Source organism: Gavialis gangeticus, unplaced genomic scaffold (assembly GCF_001723915.1).
Source record: "Gavialis gangeticus isolate Ggan-Ray unplaced genomic scaffold, GavGan_comp1, whole genome shotgun sequence".
Lineage (NCBI taxonomy): Eukaryota > Metazoa > Chordata > Crocodylia > Gavialidae > Gavialis > Gavialis gangeticus.
In genome coordinates, this window is record NW_017729025.1 from 134651042 (window position 1) to 134672307 (window position 21266).

General features: G+C 40.3%; 1 protein-coding gene across 1 annotated transcript in view; it reads left to right on the plus strand.

Moving 5' to 3' along the window:
* SBF2 (SET binding factor 2) overlaps positions 1–21266 on the plus strand; it is a 584661-nt gene that overhangs the window by 530964 nt on the left and 32431 nt on the right. Inside the window, exons 33-36 of the mRNA XM_019519970.1 lie at positions 1544–1729; positions 8709–8835; positions 10906–11033; positions 15243–15476. Coding sequence (XP_019375515.1) covers positions 1544–1729; positions 8709–8835; positions 10906–11033; positions 15243–15476 — 675 coding nt within the window. The remainder of the gene's footprint in view (positions 1–1543; positions 1730–8708; positions 8836–10905; positions 11034–15242; positions 15477–21266) is intronic.

Genomic DNA, 21266 nt, shown 5'->3' on the forward strand with positions numbered 1-21266 from the left:
TGTGTCTGAGCACAGAGAAGAAGCAGGGGTGTAGGAGGAATTCTTGCATTCTTCAGGGCATAAAGTCCTCCCTGACTTCAGCTCCCGCTGTGTGGCCAGAAAGAGGGTGCAGTCATGCCACTTCACCCTGTCTGGATCCACCCCTGGTGGTATTAAACTAAAAAGAAGGGGGGATAAGTTATTCTGTATTTACTCAAATTTAAGATGAGGTTTTTTTCCCATTCAGCCCCAGTGAAGTCAAGCCACGGTGACCCCACAGCTCAATATTACTCAATATATGCATGTACCCCAGATACCCTATATAAAGTATCCATGTGCTAAGTAGTGCACCAGTAGTGCCCTGGGTGTTCTTGTCAAGTCCTGGGATCCTTCAAAAATATATGTGCAGATGAGGTGCAGGGCAACCCAGTACAGCTCCACCTTATGGAGGGCAGAGCCACACTAATCATATACAGCAGGCTGAGAGAGGCTCCAGTGGAGGGATTCTGGGTTAACTGTGTGAAGTCGCATTTAGTGATGTTTACCAGACATTTAAGGCTGGCTAAAAAACAGGACTCATTGGCAATAGGAGAGAGGTACAGCTCAGCTATGGGAGTGAAGAGGAAGTAAAAATATTCAGTGTGGTGACTCACCATGACTCAAAAAGAGTTGTCACTAAGGGGGACTGAGCTTAGCGGGTATTATTATGTGTATCTTATTCAGATGGGCTGCAACCCTTTTAGATAAGATTAAATGCGTCATTTTTAGCTCCTGTCACTATGTTTAGCCAATATAGACAATGTGTTTTATACTTATGCTCAGTGCTGGCTGTGTTTAATCAACTTCAGTTTCCATTACTGAGCACATGCTACTTTTGGCAGCAATTTTGCAATAGACAGTGTATTTCACAAGGTCTCCCTGTATGTGAATGTATCATGGGAGGCTTTTTTTTCCCTATGTTGATTGGGAGGAGGGGGAAACCTCATTTTATATTCGAGTACATGCAGTATGTAGATACTGAATCGGAAGAGGTTTGTATCTGCCTAGTGTTGTGTTTTAGAGTCACCTCACCCACCAGTCAATCAGGAGGGGCTTCAGTTGGCTGACAGGCACCATTGTACCACTTCAAAGAGGAGTCTTCCCCAACTCTTACTCTGGAATCTTTTGCTAGCTGACACTGGCTAAGCTCATTTTTTCAAATGTTTCTCTTTCATGTTTCTTATTAAGGTATTTGAATTTATATATAATTTAAATTTAGCAAATACTGTATTCTAGTGACTACCAAAGTTTGTAGTCACTCAGATGCAATATTATTTGCAAGTTGCAAGCTAATATGGTTTAATATGACATTTGTTCTTACCCCTATTTGGTTATTTCTGCCTTACGCATAACCTACCCTGCAATTTTCCCAATTATTTTTTAACTTCATTTATCTGAGTGTGTTTGATTACCTGTGGTATTTCATAGAACCAGGCTGAAGAATGTTTCCATTCATTGATCAAAACATTCGATCATTAAATATATCTCTTCTGTTAACACAAATAAATCCTATTTTGTGACGTAGGTGGTGTCTCTGGTGCAGTTACTCAGTGATCCATTCTACAGGACACTTGAAGGCTTCCGCATGCTAGTGGAAAAAGAGTGGCTCTCTTTTGGTCATAAATTTAGTCAACGTAGTAATTTGACCCTCAATTGTCAGGGTAGTGGATTTGCTCCTATTTTCTTACAGTTCTTGGATTGTGTGCATCAGGTAAGCATAATAAATCTAAATCTACTCATTGTTTAAAAAATTTGTTCCAGAATGAAATTGTGCATACCAACATTTCAGATCTATAAGTAGAGTTAGTGCTTTAAGGGAGAAACAGAGACTTCCTCCTTAGGAAGACTTCCTAACCCCTATTGGAGTAAGTGACCGGCTTCAGTACAGCGTGGGAAAACAGGGATGTTGTTACTAGAAATGTTTAAATGATAAATAATTTCACAGGGACAGTTTGCATAATGGATCATCTAAGACAGTGGTTCTCAACCTTTTTAGACTCAAGGTGCTTCTCATTGATTTCAAAGCACACCTTGTAAAATTTCAGCTCTTAATTTGCACTCATTTTTGTCTACAGAAAAATTATAAAGCAATTATTTTGTTACAAAGATCTCAGAAAGACCACAACAAGGGAGAATATTTGTAAAACTGTGGGTTCCTATTTGAAATCTTTGGGTTTATGTTGTAATCATGTTTACACACCCAAAAATGCTTACATTATGTGGCACCCTGCAGCACCCTTGGATCTCAAGGTATCCCAGGGTACAACAGCACCTTGGTGGAGAATCACCAGGGTCATATACATATGAATTTTAAGTAGAACTCTGACGTAGATACAAGCTTCAGATTGTGCTCCCTGCTGAGCCCCGCAGCTGGAATGCTACAAAATCTCCACAAACACGTGCAGCAATATGTTTTGCAGCCAGGGCATGCAAGTGGGTTGCTCAGTCCTGTAACTCTGCTCCTCCCCCCACCAAAGAAGGGGAGCCTGTTAGTGAGCCTTCTCATTGGCATCCTATGGCCCTGCCCACTGAGCCTTCTCACTGCAGCCCCCTGGAATGATAGGTTGTCATTCATTGTACAACAGGGGCTACAGCTTTGCTTCCCACCCTTATGTGGGTGGTGATGGGCTGTCAGTGAGCATGCCACAGTCCCTGACTGCTTTCAGTTCCCTGGAACTAATGGGACCAAGGAAACCAGAACACTCTGAGTGTCCAACCCCCTCTCCTCAAGACTGGGAGGGTGGAGAAGAGAGCTAAGCACTCTAGGATGCTGTGAGACCTAGGAACGCCCTGTTCCCCTGCAATGCGCTGTGTCATATGTGGCACTACAAAATGTAGCACTACATAGAATTTGCTGTTTCATCCAATAACATTTACATAGCACTGCAGGTGGCATACACATCTGTCTGTTCAACTTGTGTAGTGCTACAGAGGTATTTGTAGCATTACAGATGTAACATTGGCACTTGGCTCATGAGAGAATGAAGCCATAAGAGCAGCATGCCAGATGATCATGCCTGGAACTTTATGACCTGTACCAGCAGCCACATCTTTGACTGTGGAGCTCACCTGCTGCCTCCTCTTCCTCCCTGCAGGTTGTAGGTAGAAAGTACGAGACAAAGCACAGAGTATATTATAATTGTTGACCTAAGTTCTCTCTTCTGCTACCACCTCTAAAACAACCACCTTCTTCCTCCTATGGGGATCCCTACTTCTAGACTGAAGCTTCTGGGGAAAACAGACCACTATCTGAGTCATGGAATAGAGATGGATAGAACTTGTGCTCCAGGAGCAGTACTTTGAGAACCTTAAAAGGGGCCCATGTGGGTAACTGGGAGCAAAATAAAATGAAAATCTTTGAGCACTGAAAGAAATTGCTAGCCACTCAAACATTTAATTCCATCTTTTCCTTGGTAAATGTTATCTCCTTCTTCTCAGGTCTTTCTGAATCATGTTCTTGATGATGATATTTTAACAGACACTCCATCACACAAAAACCTGTATTTCCTGTCTTTTGTCTTTCTTTTTGACCTGTGCACCTCGTTGTCTGTGCATAGCAAAATGCTTTAGGTTAAGAATATGTTACAGTGTCAAAACTATGAGCAAATGATATAACAGTAGTTAATGTAAATTTTAGAAAATCAGTTTTTTAACCCAGCATGTTTTGTTGCTGATTTAACAAATCGTTAACAGTATTGTTCTAAATGTGAGATCATCTATGTTAGTACATACATCTGCACAAGAACTCACTGGGGAGAATCAGTCTTAATTATTTCAGCATTTCTGCTAAAAGCAACTTTCATTAGTTTATATACAGCTAGATGTTACATTGTGCAATCCTTTCATACTAGAGTTTAACCAAAAAATTAACACATCAATTTATATACTCAAATTAAAGGAAAAACTCCAAATAAACACATTAGAGAAACTTTTGGCCTCTCCTCAAACCTATTTTTAACAATTTTAGTTTTAATATCTTGACTGTAGTGAGACAACTACTATAGAGCCATTACATTTGTTATTGATTCAACTGAAATTACAAAAAAAAATTAAGCAGTGATTCTTAAATTAGAAATGCATCATCTTTTAAAAAGCCATTGTTTATGCCAATATCTCCAGGTGTCAGCTGAATTATTAATGCTAAATCATTCTTTCACAATAGCAACATCTGGCAGATATTCTCATTACTTCTAAGAAGACTGGGCTGATTATTGTGATATCATTACAGGATGCTTTCCTTCTTTGCAGACAGTATCTGGTATTTTCTTAAATGGAGTTCAGCTGAATGATGAACAAATAGTTATCTTTGTCTAGAATTTACATCTGACAAAATCCTCTGTCTTTACAAATGGTTTTATTAAAACTCCCTGGCTAAAGGTCCAGTTCTGCACACAGTTACTTTCACGAGATATTTAGCAGTCCCAATGAAGGCAGTGACACTGCTCCTATAAGTGGTGATATGCACTTATGAAAGTGTTTGCACAAACAGCCCCTTGGTGACTGCTACCTATTCGCTAAGATATTTTAGGATTTTTTTATTATTTAAACCAAGTTATTATTTCTTTATTTGCACCAGAATTGCAAAACTATAAGATATTACAGAAATGGAAAGGGATGAAGCAAAAGTAAGATGACAAAGAAACATTCAGCAGAGAACTGAGTGAATGGGGACATCATGATCTGAAAAGTAATTTTGGAGCATTGGAAGTCTTTCTGTGTCACTGTGTCAGAAATATCTAGATAATTTATATACTGGCAAAAGATAGGTCCAGATTTTCAAAGGAGCTTAACAAGCGGCACATATCTGTAGTCTTATCTTTCTGGTTGTATATGTGAAAATTAAGTAATTAAAGAACATTTCAGTCATATATAAATTTAGGATCTAATCTTTTAGAAGTCAAGGAAAGCCTTTCCCCAGACTGCAGTAGGAGTAGAAGCTATTAGATGGTAACTAAATGTATTTACAGTATAATCTTTTTAAATCAAATGGTTAAGTAGCTTGCTGTGATGAATATCATTTCATTTTGTGTTTATTTTTAATTGCTCAAACTAACCCAACCACCTTCTATTCCTAGTTTGTAGCTGTCCATAGATTAGTCATTTCTGATTGTCTGAACTGCATGTTATTTAGTGTTTTCCCATAATCGCTCCCCTTTGATGTAAATTTTGTGAATTGTACTGCAGCTAGAGAAATCAACATTAAGACTAGTCATTTTCTAATCTCCAAGGAGGTAGAAATCAATTATTAAAACAGATACAATTACAGTAATTTACCTCTTTTCATACAAAAAGTGATTTAGATTACATTTTCCCTCAATAGTAAATTGCACTATCATAATTTCTGCAGTTACTTTAAAACCAAAAGTCTCAGAAAAAGTTTAGTTGTGAAATTCTTATTTCATTTTCAACACCCAGATCCATGCCAGGATTTCTATAAACAGTTTATTTAATTGTGCTTTAAATTCAGTAAACTACTTGTGGTGCACAGGTAGAAATTATGACCCTGTAAGATTCATGACTAACGATAAAGTATGTCCTATTAAAATGCCACTTCCTTAGCCAAAGCTTTGAAAAATTCTCACTTCCTAACATAAGGAAATAGTACTACTCTATGTATAGAGTGTATGCTTATAAACAGAGTGTTTGTAATCTGTGGATTTAATTATGAGCTGGCTGCTCAGAATGAACGTACAGTGTCACCTCTTTTTAATCTAAAGAAAGGCAATAAAATGTTATAATCCCAATGTAATTATTAGTTTTATTTTTTTCCTTTTCATAAAGCAAATTTATAAAAAGCTTTATGAAACAACCCCTCTTTTCTCTATAAATCTGTCTTCTGTGATTTCATTCTGGAAAAATAACATCATTGAAAGTAGAGATGGGTAGTTAGATGTGCTGGTCTGATGCCAGCCAGAAGGTAAGGTAGAGATGTACCTTACAACCTAACTGAATCAGAGATGCATAAACTTTCATAAGCATGAGCAAGAACTCACTCCATTAGATGCTAATGAAAGGGCATTATTCAAAGTAGTAGGCTACATATTTGTATTGTTACAAAAGCTGTGTGAGAGTTTAGCATTTGTATCAGAGAAATAAGGGGATAAAATAAGCAAGTGTGCAGAACTGGAATCTCCTTGAAGTAGGTTACTATTTAGATGTCTGTTGTAGTAGCTAGCCTTTGAATAAAAAATTCACTTAGTGCAAGCACTCTTACCTGCATGACTAAGAGATCTTTTTCCTATGTTGTTCTAACCTATCACTGCTATACATTGGTACCTGATATTTCCTTTTTGCGATTTACATTGGGAATTTAGTAAACTACATGCATGATGCTCAAAACTTCTAACATTTCTAAAAATCTAAGCCTGAACCACATTAAAGCACTAACACTGCTTATTATGTGAACAAAAATGAGCAATCTCTTGCAAAACAGAATTATCTTCTTATGATAAGATTCCCAAAAGTTTCCTTGTCTAGCTATTTGACATGACAAAGATAACCCATATAATATGTGAAATAAGGACTAATGGACAATATGTAACGCAACTGGAGCAGCCTTCTTACCAAGCAAGCTTGTCCAACTTCTTGTGAGTTTACTTAAGAGATTCACATCCAGTTAAACTACTGCTGTGGGTCCTGTTTTCAGTACTAAGTAGAACATTCCTGAGAGAGGGAATGTTAGATTATGATAATTAATCTTATTTCCAGTGTTATAAATTCTAACCTTTCAACCTCCAAGATATTATTAGGAAATTACCTAGTTCTGAAATACCACTTGATAAAGCAGATCATATCTTAGAATTTTTTTTATTAGGAAACTTTCCTTTCTAGACTAGTTCCATAAAGACACAGGGCATGATCTTGAGAGAGATGCTGAGCACCCACAATTTATTGCATAGCTTGAACCAGTCAATACCAGATGGATTATGAGAAAATATATGGTAGGAAACAAATATGATTTTTTTTTAAATGTGTTGAGGGGGTAGATGGCCTAGCTTAGGACTGGCCAGCCCATGGCACATGTGTCACTAATGACATGGGCAGCTGCTGTGGGTGTTACGTAAGACCTGGGCACTCAGTGAAGGGAGGCACTGAAACAGAGGCAGGAGAGTTCAAGCCCTGGCCATATGGAGCAGGATGCTGGGAGTGGGACACTATTGTGAAGAGGAGGTGTCAGGTGTTACCACCAAAAGTCAAGTTAATTTTTCCCAGGCCCTGCAGCTGCCACTGAATTAAGGGCTTTGGATCCTCATGTATGATACAAAACCGGCGATGGCAGGGCCAAAGAAAGGTTAAGCTGGCTCTTGGCAATGACACCTTTCTCTGTGTAGCGTCCTGTCCCCATCTTGTTTTGCTTGGCTGGAGACTGGAACTCCCCTGTCCAGCACCCCAGGGTGTCACAGCACACTATTAGGTGTGCAGATACTTAGACGATTCACAAGATAAACCCAGAGATTTCAAATAGGATCCCATAATGTCAAAAGCATTCTGACATGTGGTCTTTCTGAATTCTTTGCGACTATTATTTTTCCATAATCAAAACACAAGTAAAAGCTAAGGTATGACATTTTTCAAGGTGCCTTCAAGTCTAAAATGGTTGAAAACACCATTTCTATATGTTTCTGGGGAGCAGGGATAAGAAAAGAATTGTGGGAGGGGGCATAGCTTCATTTGTGGCAAACCTACTAAAAAGGTAGGCTACCGCTGGTCTAACTGGTATTCTGCCCTGTCATTCATAAAGGTAGAGTTTGATTCCTGGTACCAGTCTTTTATTCCTCCTACCTGGAAGGACAGCCAAGTGGTATAAAGGCAACATCCTCAACTCCTATATTTGAGTTTGCTGATATAATTCAGCCAGAAAGATAAATTCTTTTGAAGCAGGGACCTAAATGTAAAGGGAAATTAGAAGACTGGTAGAGACAGTTTTAAGGAGATTATTTCAAGACTTGATGGGCCTAAGTTTTGGAGTATTAAATTTTGTATGTGTGGCTGTGGCTGTGGCTGTTTCCAGAGTCCAATCCTTCTTTGTAAATCACCAGAATACAAGCACAATTGATTACAATAATAAACCACATGACAGAGAGGAAAACATCATTAAAGAAATAGTCTAGTTCAGGATTCACAGCAAATGTATATGGCCTGGGTAAAAAGTTGAGTTTTTTTCAAAATTAAGAAAACTTTTACATTAACCTTGTTACTTCCAACTTTTGGAAGACCAGTTTACTTAACTTTAAGTCCAGTCAGGGAACGCCACATTTAATCCAAGTTAATTTAGGCCTAGTATGAATGTAATGGGATGCTGATGTTTACTATATGTGAAAAAAAAATTATATTGGGGGAAATGTACTGAACTTTGGAAAATCAGTGTAGACCTAAACAGCTTTTGAGAAAATAGAAATATTATCAAAGTATATTCAAATATAGTTTATACAGAAAGACTACGGTGCTTTTAAATCCAAATGGGGATCAACCTATCTATACTTAGTTTTTTGATAGAGTAGATATTTCAGGGATTAACTGAGCTACAAAATGTCTGAAAAAGAAGTATCAGGAGAAAATTTGGTTAGACAGATCCATGTGGAGTATAAAACAACTATGTTTTACTTTGTCATAATATTTGACATTATTATTCTTTAAACTTTACATTATTATTATAATATTTTTGTTTTCCTTCTATGTGTATTTTTTAGATTCACAACCAATATCCAACAGAATTTGAGTTCAATCAGTATTACCTGAAGTTCTTAGCTTTCCACTATGTTTCAAACAGATTTAAGACATTTCTTCTGGATTCAGACTATGAAAGACTAGAGCATGGTATGTGTTTAAGAATGGGATTGATGTTTATTTATTGCATGTAATTTCTTGTGTAAATCTATAGTTTTGCCACTAATATTTAATTCACAGGAATCATTGAGTATGTGGTGGTTCAGGTCTATTGTACTGATGATTAAGCTGCAGCAAACTTGAAACTGAAAAACCTAACATACATTTTTATCTTCATGGAATATACTGGAATGTATTGAATCAATGGCTCTTGAATTATGTTAAAAGGTGGAGAGTGTAAATAGGAGGGAAGGAATGATTACCATTGCCAGGCTTTGCTTCCTTCACTAAAATGTGCACATAACACATTTTCCTCTTCCAATTGCTTGTTCATTAAAGATTTTTTTCAATCTTGAATTGCAGGAATCCTGATATTTATGAAAATGCGTGGAGTTGTTGGAGAGGGGAGTCTGTTTACCCCTTTCTTTTGAACGCCTTTGTTTTTTCCTCCATTCTTCCTCTGTCTCTTGCAGGCTGACTGGTTCCAGCTAAGACCCCTTTCAGCTTTTGCCCCGTGAGAGCCCTAACTTGGTTACACTGATAGGATGAGGGATAAAGTTACACATTGTACTTAAAACATACTAAATCGGTGGACTGTTAAGTAGTGCTAAAGTCAGAAGATGCTGTGAGCAGTTGTACGTTAAGGGTTAATACTATTTATTGTCTGCATAGCCCTAGCGGGCTGGCATGCAGGGGTGTGGCTAGAAGCCAGGACACCTGGACTCTATCCCTGCTCTGGAGGTGGAGGGGGGCTGAAAGCAGTGCATCCTGGGATGCCGGAGGACTACAAATAGCTCATTTTATCTACATTAAGCAGACTGAAGTTATGCTAGCACAATCTAAGTAGCATGGCCCTTGCCTGACATGGCATAACTTTGAGATGCCCAGAGGGCACTTAGCACAAATTAATGAGCTTTGACTTGTAGATGCTTACATTTTAAGGGCTCCTATACACGTGCAGGGAGCCAGCTCCACCATGCTGGAGATCTAGCAAGTCACGGAAATAAACACGCTCCAGCAGACTCTAGCATCATGTGTATCAGTGTTCCCATGCTGAGAAATGGCGGCCGGGCACTTTGAACTAAAGCTCGTTCAATGACCTTTAGTTCAAAGTGCCCCATTGCCATTTTTCAGCATGGGGGATGCTGATACATATGATGCTTGGGTGCTTTTAATTAGTGTGGCTCACTAATTAGAGCGCCCCCCCTGCACCTCCCAGAGCACATGTAAAAATGCCCTAAGTGTCCATAGTTTGGTCAAAGTATGATGTGTAACTTCACCCTGAGTGACAAGCACATAGCTCAGGTTTTTCTCTGAACATGTGCAGTAAGTAAAATGCTAGTGAAATAACTGAATTTTATTTTTTTCATGGAGAATTTGATTTTTTTTCATGGAACCTGATCAATTTTATGCTTTCTGTGAAATTCTTAATAACTATGAAAATAATACAAGTGTAACAGTGACCATCTATGCCATTCCTGCACAAAAAGGATGATTTGTATTTCATTAACTCAGTCATTTTATCACTGTTCTGACCTACCCAAGAGGGTGCTAATGCTTTCACTGCACTCATGGTGAAATATGTCACCGCACTCATGGTGAAAGCATGGCCCAGTGAAGTGAGTAACAAACTACTGCTTACCACGATTTCACTCAGACTCTTTGCTTCCCACTGTGTGCCTCTTCTCAGCTCACATCTTTTGGGACAGTGTTGCAAAACAGCACAGGTAGTCATGGGTTATTGTTTAGTTACAAACATTTTCATGCAATATATATTGCATTGAATTGTAACTAATATGTGGAACTGTAATAATAAATCTAATATAGTTTTAACCTCACTAACAGTACTAAGGTACTTCCGGAAATTTTAACGTAATAATAACATGTAATACAACACACTTTTTAATCAGTTTGGTGTTTTGTCAGCTATGACCTCTGTAATATTGGGCATTTTGGTAATATGTTTTTATTTTTTACACACTTAATAAAAGAAAAACCTCCCAATGTGCTGTTTGTTACATACTGTAAGTCCTTCTTTTTGCTACTATTCTTTTTTGATAGGAACGTTGTTTGAAGATAAAGGAGACAAACATGCCAAAAAAGGAATCTGTATTTGGGAATGTATTGAAAAAATGCACAAAAGGAACCCTGTTTTCTTCAATTACCTCTATGCACCTGTTGAAACAGAGGTATGACATAAGAGAATAAAAGTTTGTATTTGTCTGTATGTTCACCTCTGAATAATTATCTGTTTGGGTATCTGAAATGGCCTGGACCACTTATTTATTATTCTAAGCAGCCTTCCTACAGGCAGCTTAATAAATCAGCATAGTGTCTCATTGGTTTATATTAGCTAGTTATTTAGGAGTTATATCCATTATTTGTAAAGGGCCAGATCCTGAGAAATGTATGCATTCGTGTCTGCCTTGGTGATTTAAGATTAAATTTGGTACTTTTAGATTAATTACACAAGTAATGATTAGAAGAGCAATCTTAAAATTTACGCATGACCATAAAAAGATATTCTCCAAATCGCAGCTGGGGGAAATTGGTTCAAAGTATATATAAATTTATATATGGTACATCCCAATCCTTGACATATTGTATTATATTTTATATTACATTACCTGGTGTGATTGTGCATATTTACTAAATTTTCTTCAGTTAATATTTGTACTGTGACCTATATTGCTCCTATTTAGAAGTATTCTGTAAGCAAAAAGTACTTTATCATGAACTATATTTATCCATCTTTAAATTCAAGCTTTGAATAAAATATTGGGGTTGCATAGCAAAACACAGATTAATAACTGTGCACTCTGTTTCCTGTATGTTTTTAATGGTCTCTGTAAACTACTGTAATCTTTGTTAATTAACTTTATAAATAGAAATACATCAATTAGATTGAACTATACCAGTTTAATCTTCACTACATTTAAACATCATTGTAAAACTCTGAATCCAGTCCAGCACTGAATAGATGCTTGTAGCTATCAACATACATTGGAGCCATATTTGCATATACAGAGTGTCTATACTTCCTGCCCAACGGTATTAGAGATGGTGAGTTCCCACCTGCTCCTCCCTCCATTCATCATTTTGGCATCCAGGTGTTATAAGACTTTGTAGTAGTAACAGAGAGAAGCGGGCAATGTGCTTTTAAGAACCAGAGTTTAATTATAGCCTAGCCCACACAGCAGAGTTTTGCCAGCATAGCTATAGGTGTGTTAAAAGGAGTAGGTTTGTCAGAAGTACTGAGCCGTGTAGCCCACGTAGGTATGCTGTCAAACCTTGGAATGGATGCAGCTCTGTGGACAGAAGGATGATTTTATCAGTTCCCTGTATTTTGTATAGCGAGGTGATGTAGCTGCAGTCAGAGAAAAAAATCCTGCCAGCAACGTGCCATGTGTTCACTAGGGCCCTCTGCTTGATAATAGCTATTCCAGCACAGCTAGGAGGAGAGGCTCTGCATTATAAACAAGCCCTGTTTCTTCTTTAGGTTCTTCTCCATCTGTGTTCTGCTGTTGCAAACCTGAGAACAGAAGAGAGAGACTAAGAGGGTCACCCATTTCTTTCCCATGGTCCAGGGAACTTGCAGTTAGGAGTTTCTTACTTTTTACTCCTTACTTTTTATGGTCTCTTCTATCCCTTACACTCTAAATAAATAGATACTTAGCACCCAGACAGACAGTAATTTAGGGTTAACATCAGATATTTTGATAGTGTATTCTTTCTTTTTTATACACAAATAAACTTTCTTTTGATCATCAGACTGTCCTGGTACCAGGCTTCAAAATAGCCATTCAGTTGAGAAATATGGGGTAAAGAAAAAGTGGTTTTAAGTTGTTGTTGTTTTTAAAAAAAAAAGATGCTTACATTTAAATAATGTACAAAGTGTGCATTTTGCTTTATTAAAATAAGTCTGCTTAAAATTTGATTTGAAACTATGACAATCTCTGTTCAGGCCTTAATTTACTGAAATCTATACAAATCATGTGAATTGATTTGTAGCTTGATAGAGGAATGGAGTCCAGTCATATCAACAACAGAGACCTTCTAGTTGCATTTCCTCATGCATAAAACTGCTATGAAATTGCCAATTTAGACCCACCACTGAGTGCGACAGCCAGTAACGTCAATGGGATGGGGAAATTAGGTCAGCCTGGCAACTGCAATCAGCATGGTAGCAACTGGCGCTGCCCTGGGCTGCACAACTGTCCTGGACTTGAAACTGCACTGCTACACCTCTGGTGACAGTTCACTCTCTTCAAGCAATTCTTGTCACTTCTTTTGAACACAAGAGATATGTGGTGCAGTTACTTGGGGTTCCATACCTACATTTACTTAGCCCTACTCCACAGCAGAAGAACCAAGATCAAATGCCAATTTTCTGTTGGACTACCTACCCTACAAGCATTGTTTAAGTAGCCTACTAGCACAAATATGCTGATCAAATCCACTGCTTATGAGTCAAAAACAGTGAAATGAACAGACACTATAAGACAAAGAAAGGCTCTGTTACTCTAAACTTTAACTGGGGCTGAGTGAGACTGATGACCAGTGAGACTATTCCAGTCACAACTCAAAAACTTTATTAGGATACACAGTAGCAAAGACTTGTTTGTATTAGTAAAGATAGTATTTATGTAGCCTTGGATTCAAGGGGAAAACAGGTCCACTGGCCAGGCTTCTCTGTTCTCTTGGGAACTTTTGCTGATTCGGTGTCTCCTTTTTTGCTGAGCTTCAGAGAAGTCTGAAGGCATAAGCCAGGTACAGACATTACGCTTTTACCAGGATAAGGGGTCAAAAACTGGTCTATAACTGTAATGCAACAGAGGTTCAGCATACAAAACCAGTCTATACCCATAATAGAAGAGAAGTTTGGTGCACACAGACTGGTTTAAAAATGGCAGAACCTAGTCTATGATTTGTGCCCCCCCACCCGACCAAAGGACAAATGTGTGTTCTGTTCGCTACTAATCTAAACTATGCCACTTACAGAAAACTGCATAACTTAAATCAGTTCCGCCCAGGGCTTTTTGAATGTCTGTACCTGGCCATATAGTTTAACCACAATTATATATTTAACATAGAGTTTTCCATATTTGATTATGCTTTTGCAGCTACATCAATCCTTTTTCATTTTACAGAGTTAACACAGTTTTTCCATATTTGGTTATCCTTTGGAGCTATGCCAGTTCTTTTCCACTGCCTTTATTATATTAATACACATTATCACTGTTTATAATGCATGCTTAATTTATGTTAGCTCAAACCTAGGTCAGGTCATGACACAGCCTGTTACTCATAGCCCATACTGCACATGGCCTACAATGCATGTGTGGCCTACAGCTCATTTACCTTTGAAATATGTTGTCCATCTGTACTGTGAAACCTCCCTTCCTTCTCTGCTACTGCAGACTCCTATAGCGCCTGGATTCTGCATTAAGAAACAGTTGGGATGGTCTTGCTATTTTTTAGGGGTGTGCGAAACGGGCCATGTTTGATTGGGATTCAGCCCAAATCAGGGACAGTGATTCAATTTGTTGATTTGGATCATTGTGCCTGATTCAATTCAGCCAGATCCAAATCTGAAGATTCTATGCTGATTTGGAGAACCAGCAATTCAGACATAAACACAGCTTTAAATGTTTTTTCTACATATCTCAAGGTACTAGGCGCAGCTCATGAACGCTGTGATGGTGGGGTGGGTGGAGCGTCCTACAGGAGCATGGGGGGGGAACCCTGCGTGCTCAGCAGCAAACCTGGAAGAAGACCAGAAGTACTTCCAGTCCACTTCCGGGTCTGTTGCCAAGCATGTGGGGGGCCTCCCCCCCGCAACCTCCCAGCTTGGCAGTTGGCCACAAGGGGACCCTGAGTGCCCCCCCAGACTCAGGAGGCACCAGTCGCTGAGCCGTGGTGGTGTGGGGGGCCCCCCAGGGCACTCCCTGCCAGACCCAGAAGTGGACCAGAAGTGCTCCATCCACTTTATCTGCCCCACCATCTCAGCATTTACAAGCCACCTGGTACCTTGAGGTATGTAGAAAAAACATTTAAAGCTGTGTCTATGTCTGAATCATCGAATCTTTCTGAATCTCTCTGAATCGATTTGGAGGGATTATAAGGTCTTCTGATTCAGTTCAGATTTGGAGATTCGGTCACCGAATTGGGCCAAATCTCTGCCGAATTGAATCAGCGACCAAAGCTTCACGCAGCCCTACTATTTATGTAGAAGACTTGAAGACAAGTAGGGCATAGGTACAGGCCCAACAGATGCTGCTATCTAAAATAATCCAAACTAGAATCTATTAGAAGTACACACAGACTATAAATGTTAAAGAACAAAAACTGAAGACCTCCATGTAATATTATGATCTTTGTAAACATCTTTCAAATAGGCTTTAAAACCAAATATAAATATGTCCAACCTGAGAAAATGGGATTATTATGTTGAAGAGACCTTGGCTATGGGACCTTCCTATGACTGGACCATGGTTACTTCAAAAGGCAGTGCTTTGGAGGAAGGTGACCAAATGGATGGTTCTGTTTCCCAGAGTAAGAGGAAAATAGTATGGCCATGCTATGATGATGTTAGCAAAGTACAGCCTGATGCAATCACCAACCTCTTAAATGTAAGTATATATACTAATCAATTAAATGCAAGAGCAGATGTTAGTAGAGGACACTGCTTTTATTACATTCATCAAATTCATATCCAGTTTTTTATTTTACTTATTGCCCTGTAGATGTACTGTAAGAAGATCACGCTGACTGTAAAAGCACATATTTGGTAACAGTAGTTCGTTTGGCTTGAGAAGAGATGTTGGGTTCAGAAAGTTAATCAAACATCTTACAAAAGGTTATATTATTCTGGATTAATGCCGTTCTGTAAATAGTTTTTGACAGCAGTCAATAATCAGGCAATTAAAATGGAGGTAACGTTTTATTCTCTAAAGCTAGACCTTTTATATTCTTTCAGTGTCCTTTTAAAATAATAAAATAACTTGCCTTATAGATTTTCTGACAGTCTTTCCCCAGGGTATTCAGCATTGTAGCTGCATATTTCACAAGGTATGTCATTTTATTTGGGGCTAACCCTGGATTTATCTTTCTATTCCTATTCACCATGTAATTTAAAGCAGATGTAGTGTAGGTGTCTCCAGCCCAGTTCCTCAAAGTATTTAGGCACCTAGGGCATCTATACACGTGTTTGTGGGGGGGAGCATTTTAATTAGAGCAGCTAATTAAAACGATCACAGCTTCTCATGTATTCAGCATCCTGTGCTCCAAAATGGTAGTGGGGGCACTTTAACTAAAGCTCATTTGTTGAGCTTTAGTTAGTGCCCCCACCACCATTTTGAAACTCAAGGACACTGAATACACATTAGAACGCTCCAGCAGTCTGCTCTGACAGGTTCTAACTAGAACACATCAGAGTAGGCATCCCTCGTGTACAGGCACCCCTAATTCCTGTTGATGTCAGTGATAGCATAACACCTAAGTAACTTGAGGATATAAGCCTAAATGTCTGTGCATAGTTCATAGTGTGTTTTCTAGCTTTCTGAAAAAAGCAACCCCTGGGGAAATGACTAGCTTTCACCAAGCTTTATTCAAGAACCTTCCTGGGTTCCTTTTTGGAGCATTCTTTGGCAGTGTGGTTGGGCAAACGAATACTGCCTAACAAAAGATAAAAGTTTTACCTATGAAGTTCCCCTCTTCTCTTCTCTGCAGAGGGTGGAAGGAATTTCACAAAATCGGGGAAAGGCGTCTAACAAATAGCAGAGGTCATATGAAGGTATCTTAAACAGAAAACAGAGAGCTTTCACCCTTGGTTTTTGAAAGGCCAGCTGTACATACTGAAGGAATGCAGCATAGTGAACTTTCTGCACTTGTGTATGGAGTATATATGCCAAACTTTCCAAATCCACAGATCTAAGAAACTGTCATATTGTGTAGCTAGTTCCCCCTGTTGTATTCCAGTGAATAGTGGGTCAGGTTTTCTAAAGTTAAAATGTCATCTGCTATTTAGATTACTCTAATAAAAGGTAGAAATACAGAAGAACATTTGAGTAACTGTGAAGAGTTGGTGAGAAGGTTATAAAAATATGGAACTAAGTTGAGAAAGAAAAGGAACATTTTGTTCATTTAGGAGTTGCACTGATGTAGGAGGAATACATCTCTCTCAAAAATCCATTGAGAATATGTCTGTACCTAAAGCCTCTTCAAGCAAACATCATGTTTAACTATGTCAAACTATTAGGGAAGATTGATTCCAGGTTTATCTATAATAATAAGCTCAATTGTTTTTGTTCTTAAAGAAAAATGTAAAATATTTGGGGATTGAAAAGGAAAGTAATGCTCTAGCAAAACTGAAATGCAGTAGTCCACTGGTTTGGTATACTTTTAATTCAGACTTCCTTTGCTAGTATGCTATGCTTCTGTAGTAGGAGCAGAAGCTATAATTTCACAGCAGTAAATCTTGTGGTTCTGAAACTGGGCATTTAATGATCCACCATCAGCCAGGTATTTATGATGACTTAGATTCCCACAAATCATCATATCGGGTTGTAGGAACACACAGTCTGTGCAATGTATTCACTAAGTTCAGACTGCTGAATTGGGTTCTGTCCTGCTAAGGCAAACAATCATAAGCCTCATTTTTTTAAAAGTCTCAGGTAATAAAATGAACTTTAAAAGATACATTTTTGTTTCTCAAGCCACTCCTGCCCAAAGACAGAAGAGAAAAATGAGCTGCTTTATCCATCTGTTAAATCTTCTAAAATGTTCATAAAAAGCAGGGTTCCTGAAACAACAACTAAGAAAGAAAATTGATTCCAAAGGAAGCTGCTGCTCCTCAGAAGGAGAACTTCCTGGAAGAACAACAGCTCTCTGAATCAGGCAGATGTAATATTTGAAGTATATTGCTGGTAGTATAACCTACGCAGAAACTCCTGAACAGATATTGGAATGCTGTGCCCCTGAAAAGCAGAAAGCTCATAGTGCTGACTCTGAGCACCTAGGGGACTCTTCTGCACACATATCAGCAAGCTCTGTGAGCTCCTGGGTGAAGTTACATGATAAAATAATAGAATCATAGGAAGTTAGGGTTGGAAGAGACCTCACGAGGTCATCTCGTCCAACCCCCTGCTCAAAGCAGGACTGTGATCTCTGGGGCCTTACATATTGCATGGCCAGTCGGGTACATAGCCCCTCCCCTCAACTTTTCTGCCCTGACTTTGATGTTAAACTGTCAAGAGAAGGGGTTCAGTGGAGATCTTCCTGGGGGGGCCTCCCAACAAACGGCAGTACTCACGATTGCTTAGCACAATGTTCCACGGGGCTCCGCATCCCCTACACCCCGTCCACTCACCAACCAGATGGGTGTCAGTATAATGCTGATTGCAGCCCTGTGGGGGTTTCCTGTAGCTTGCTTCAAACGGAGTCCCACGTCTGAGGGACTCAGTTGACTCTCATCCCTCCAGCCTCGGAGGACAGCCTGCATTTCTCTAATCTCTTTGGTTTTCCCTTTTTGGTTATTTTCTTCAAAAGAAATAATCTAAGGAGGAGAGGACTGTGGAGCTGCCTCCTTTACTCCAGCCTCCTCCAGTGGGCTCAAATGCCTCCTCTGCCCTGCTGCCTGCAGGGAGCTTAAATGCTTCCTTTAGTTTGCCTTCAGCGGGGAGCTGGAGGGCTTCCCCTGCTCTGTCTCCTACAGGGGGCTGAAAGGTTTCACCTGCGCTGCCTGTGGGTGCCGTGCAGGCTGTGCTGCTCCTCTCCCTCTCCAAAGCCTCAGCACATCTAGCATGCTGCCCACCAGCACACTCTCTCTCTGGCTTTCCCTCTGCCCTGGTTCTGGCAAGGCTTTTAAACTTTCCCGCGGCAGCCAGTATGGCTGCCGCAATTGGTCCAGCTGTTCCCCACGCAGGAAACAGCTGATTAAACAGCCAGCATAACGCCAGCTTGTGCGCCGGTCGCCACGCTCCCAGCTCCTGCTCTGGCTGCCCGGCAGGAAGTAAGTTATCTCCACTGGGGGTCTTTTCCCGGGGTTTGGGGCCCACAGGGAGTACCCTCCCCTCTTCGGGAGCCTGTGATGGCATCTTGCCACCTAAAGGACCAACCACATCATCCCAGCCAAAGCTTTGTCTAGCCAAGTTTTGAAAACCTCCAAGGATGGAGCTTCCACCACTTTTCTGGGTAACCTGTTCCAGTGTTTTACTACCCACCTAGTGAGAAAATTCTTCCTAATATCTAACCTAAACTTCCCTTGCTGCAACTTGAGCAGTAGAGTCCGGTGAGTGATGTGCATTCTCCCTCAGGAGGAGAGGGGGACCAGGAGCAAAGCAAGCTGGGATACTGGATGACTGTGCTGTGGTTTCTCTTAGATGAGAAAATGTATGGGCATTTGCTTTCCCAGGCCACATACAGACATTTGGTTTCTCCTGGGAGAGTTGCTGATCTCCCAGTAGAATCCACAAGTGTATAGATATTCAGGATTTTTTCTTACAGAGCAAAAATGGCCACTCCATGACAAAAATAACCTGGGAACAACCCCAGTTAAATCGTTCCCTGGGAGATAAAATGTCTGTACTCATTTCATTTTGAGGAAAACCACAGCATAATCCTTCAGCATCTCAGGGTGCTTTCTCCCACTGTGCCCCTTTCCCCCTTCCTCCCCCCCAACCCCCAGAGACAGTGTGTGACCAGGCTGGATTCTACTGCTCCAGCTCAGCAGGGAGCAAAAGGCATTCACTTTGCAAGCCCCACATTGTGCTGTAGGGAAATACAGGCTGACCCTTACGCAGCCACATACATCCTATAAAGTACTCCAAAAATGGCTGAAGTGCTCCAAAAGTAATCCTTGATGAAACAACAGCCATTTTGAAGCATTTCATTTTAAACAACTTCCAGTTTTGCCTGTATGCTCTACAGAGTGTGTCAGGGAGTTGTTTGGTTCTCCGGCATCCCACGGTGCCTCACTTCACCCTCCCCCCTCCCCCCCCAACAGGACATAGCAGGGTACACAACTAGTGTGCATTCTTCTGTGTACTTGGCCATCCATGGGGAGAGCTGGAATCCCTGCATGCCTCTGCCTCCAGTCTCCCAGTTCTGTCAGGGAGTGCAGGACCTCCAGTCTCCTGGTTCTGGTGGCAGTGCTTGGTCAGCCTCAGCAATCTCTCTGGAGACTGAGTTGTGCAAGGAATGATTCTTTTCAGCCCTGGGCCTAGAGAACATGATTTCTTGCATGCCTCTCAGCCTCTGCAACCTGGAAACTGAGCACACAGAACACTTATTGGCCGTCTGCCCTGCTCCCCCCGATGCACCTCCTGGCTGGAAAGCATTCCTCAGTGTACTGTCATAGCCATTTTGGAGTGCTCCATTCGGGGGGTGGGGGACTGCATGTCTGTCTGGCCTGAAGTGCTCTGAATTCGACATGTGGAGTTTGGAGTACTTCAAATATATGACAGTTCAAGGCCTCCAACAGTGAAAATCAGGAACAGGGTACTTAAAGGCTTTTTACCCTCCCTCAAGCCTCACAACTGACTTTTGTGACACTGGCCATGTCAACACAAGACGCTGACTACACAGTAGCTCATTATTACTGTGCAGTAGCATCGTGTGGCATGAAGCGTGATGCAACTCTACTGTGTGGTAGTTATGAGACCTATTGCACAGTCAGCATCACCAAAAATCATTTGGGGATGCTACTGCGCAGTAACTCTGGGTACGACACAGCTGTTTAGTACCGGTGTAGGCAAGTACTAAATGATGCATAATAACAACTGCACAGTCAGCATCTCGTGTAGACACGGCCACTGTAATTATAGGAAAACTGGCTCTATCCATCCATCTATAAAGAAAGAAGATAGGCAAATATGTACCTTGGATTAGGAAACCTATTATTCCTCTCTCTCTGTGTTTCTTTCAGAGATTAATTAAATAAAAGAATTTTTTCCATAAAATTCACAAGAGGCAGAAAAATCAAAATCACTCTTGTCAGTATCTTGGAGGCTTCTGCTTTCTTTGTGTAAGCACTTTCACCCACGTTGTGGTGGGATGTTTCAAAATGCAGCAGTAGTGTAATTGGGGGGTGGGTGTACATAAAAATAGACATCACTGTCATCAGCAGTGCAGTAGCCAGTGCTGTCCAAGTCAGAGCTACTACCATGCAGCTTTTCTGATGGGCTCCAGTTTTGCCCTTGAAGTATCATCTGGAGTTAGGGAAGAGAAGACTCCCCTCCATTCATTCAAAATGGGTCTTGGTCTTGACCCAGAAGCGTTGTCTTTTTCCAGGCTGAAAACGTCCCCCTGGCCTGTCACTCCTGTGAGTGTTGCTCCTTCCTGCAGTTTTCTGAAGCTGGAGACGGGACTGTCCTATTTTTAAGCTCCGCATAATGCCTGCGGTTCTAAGCGGACTGGAAGTG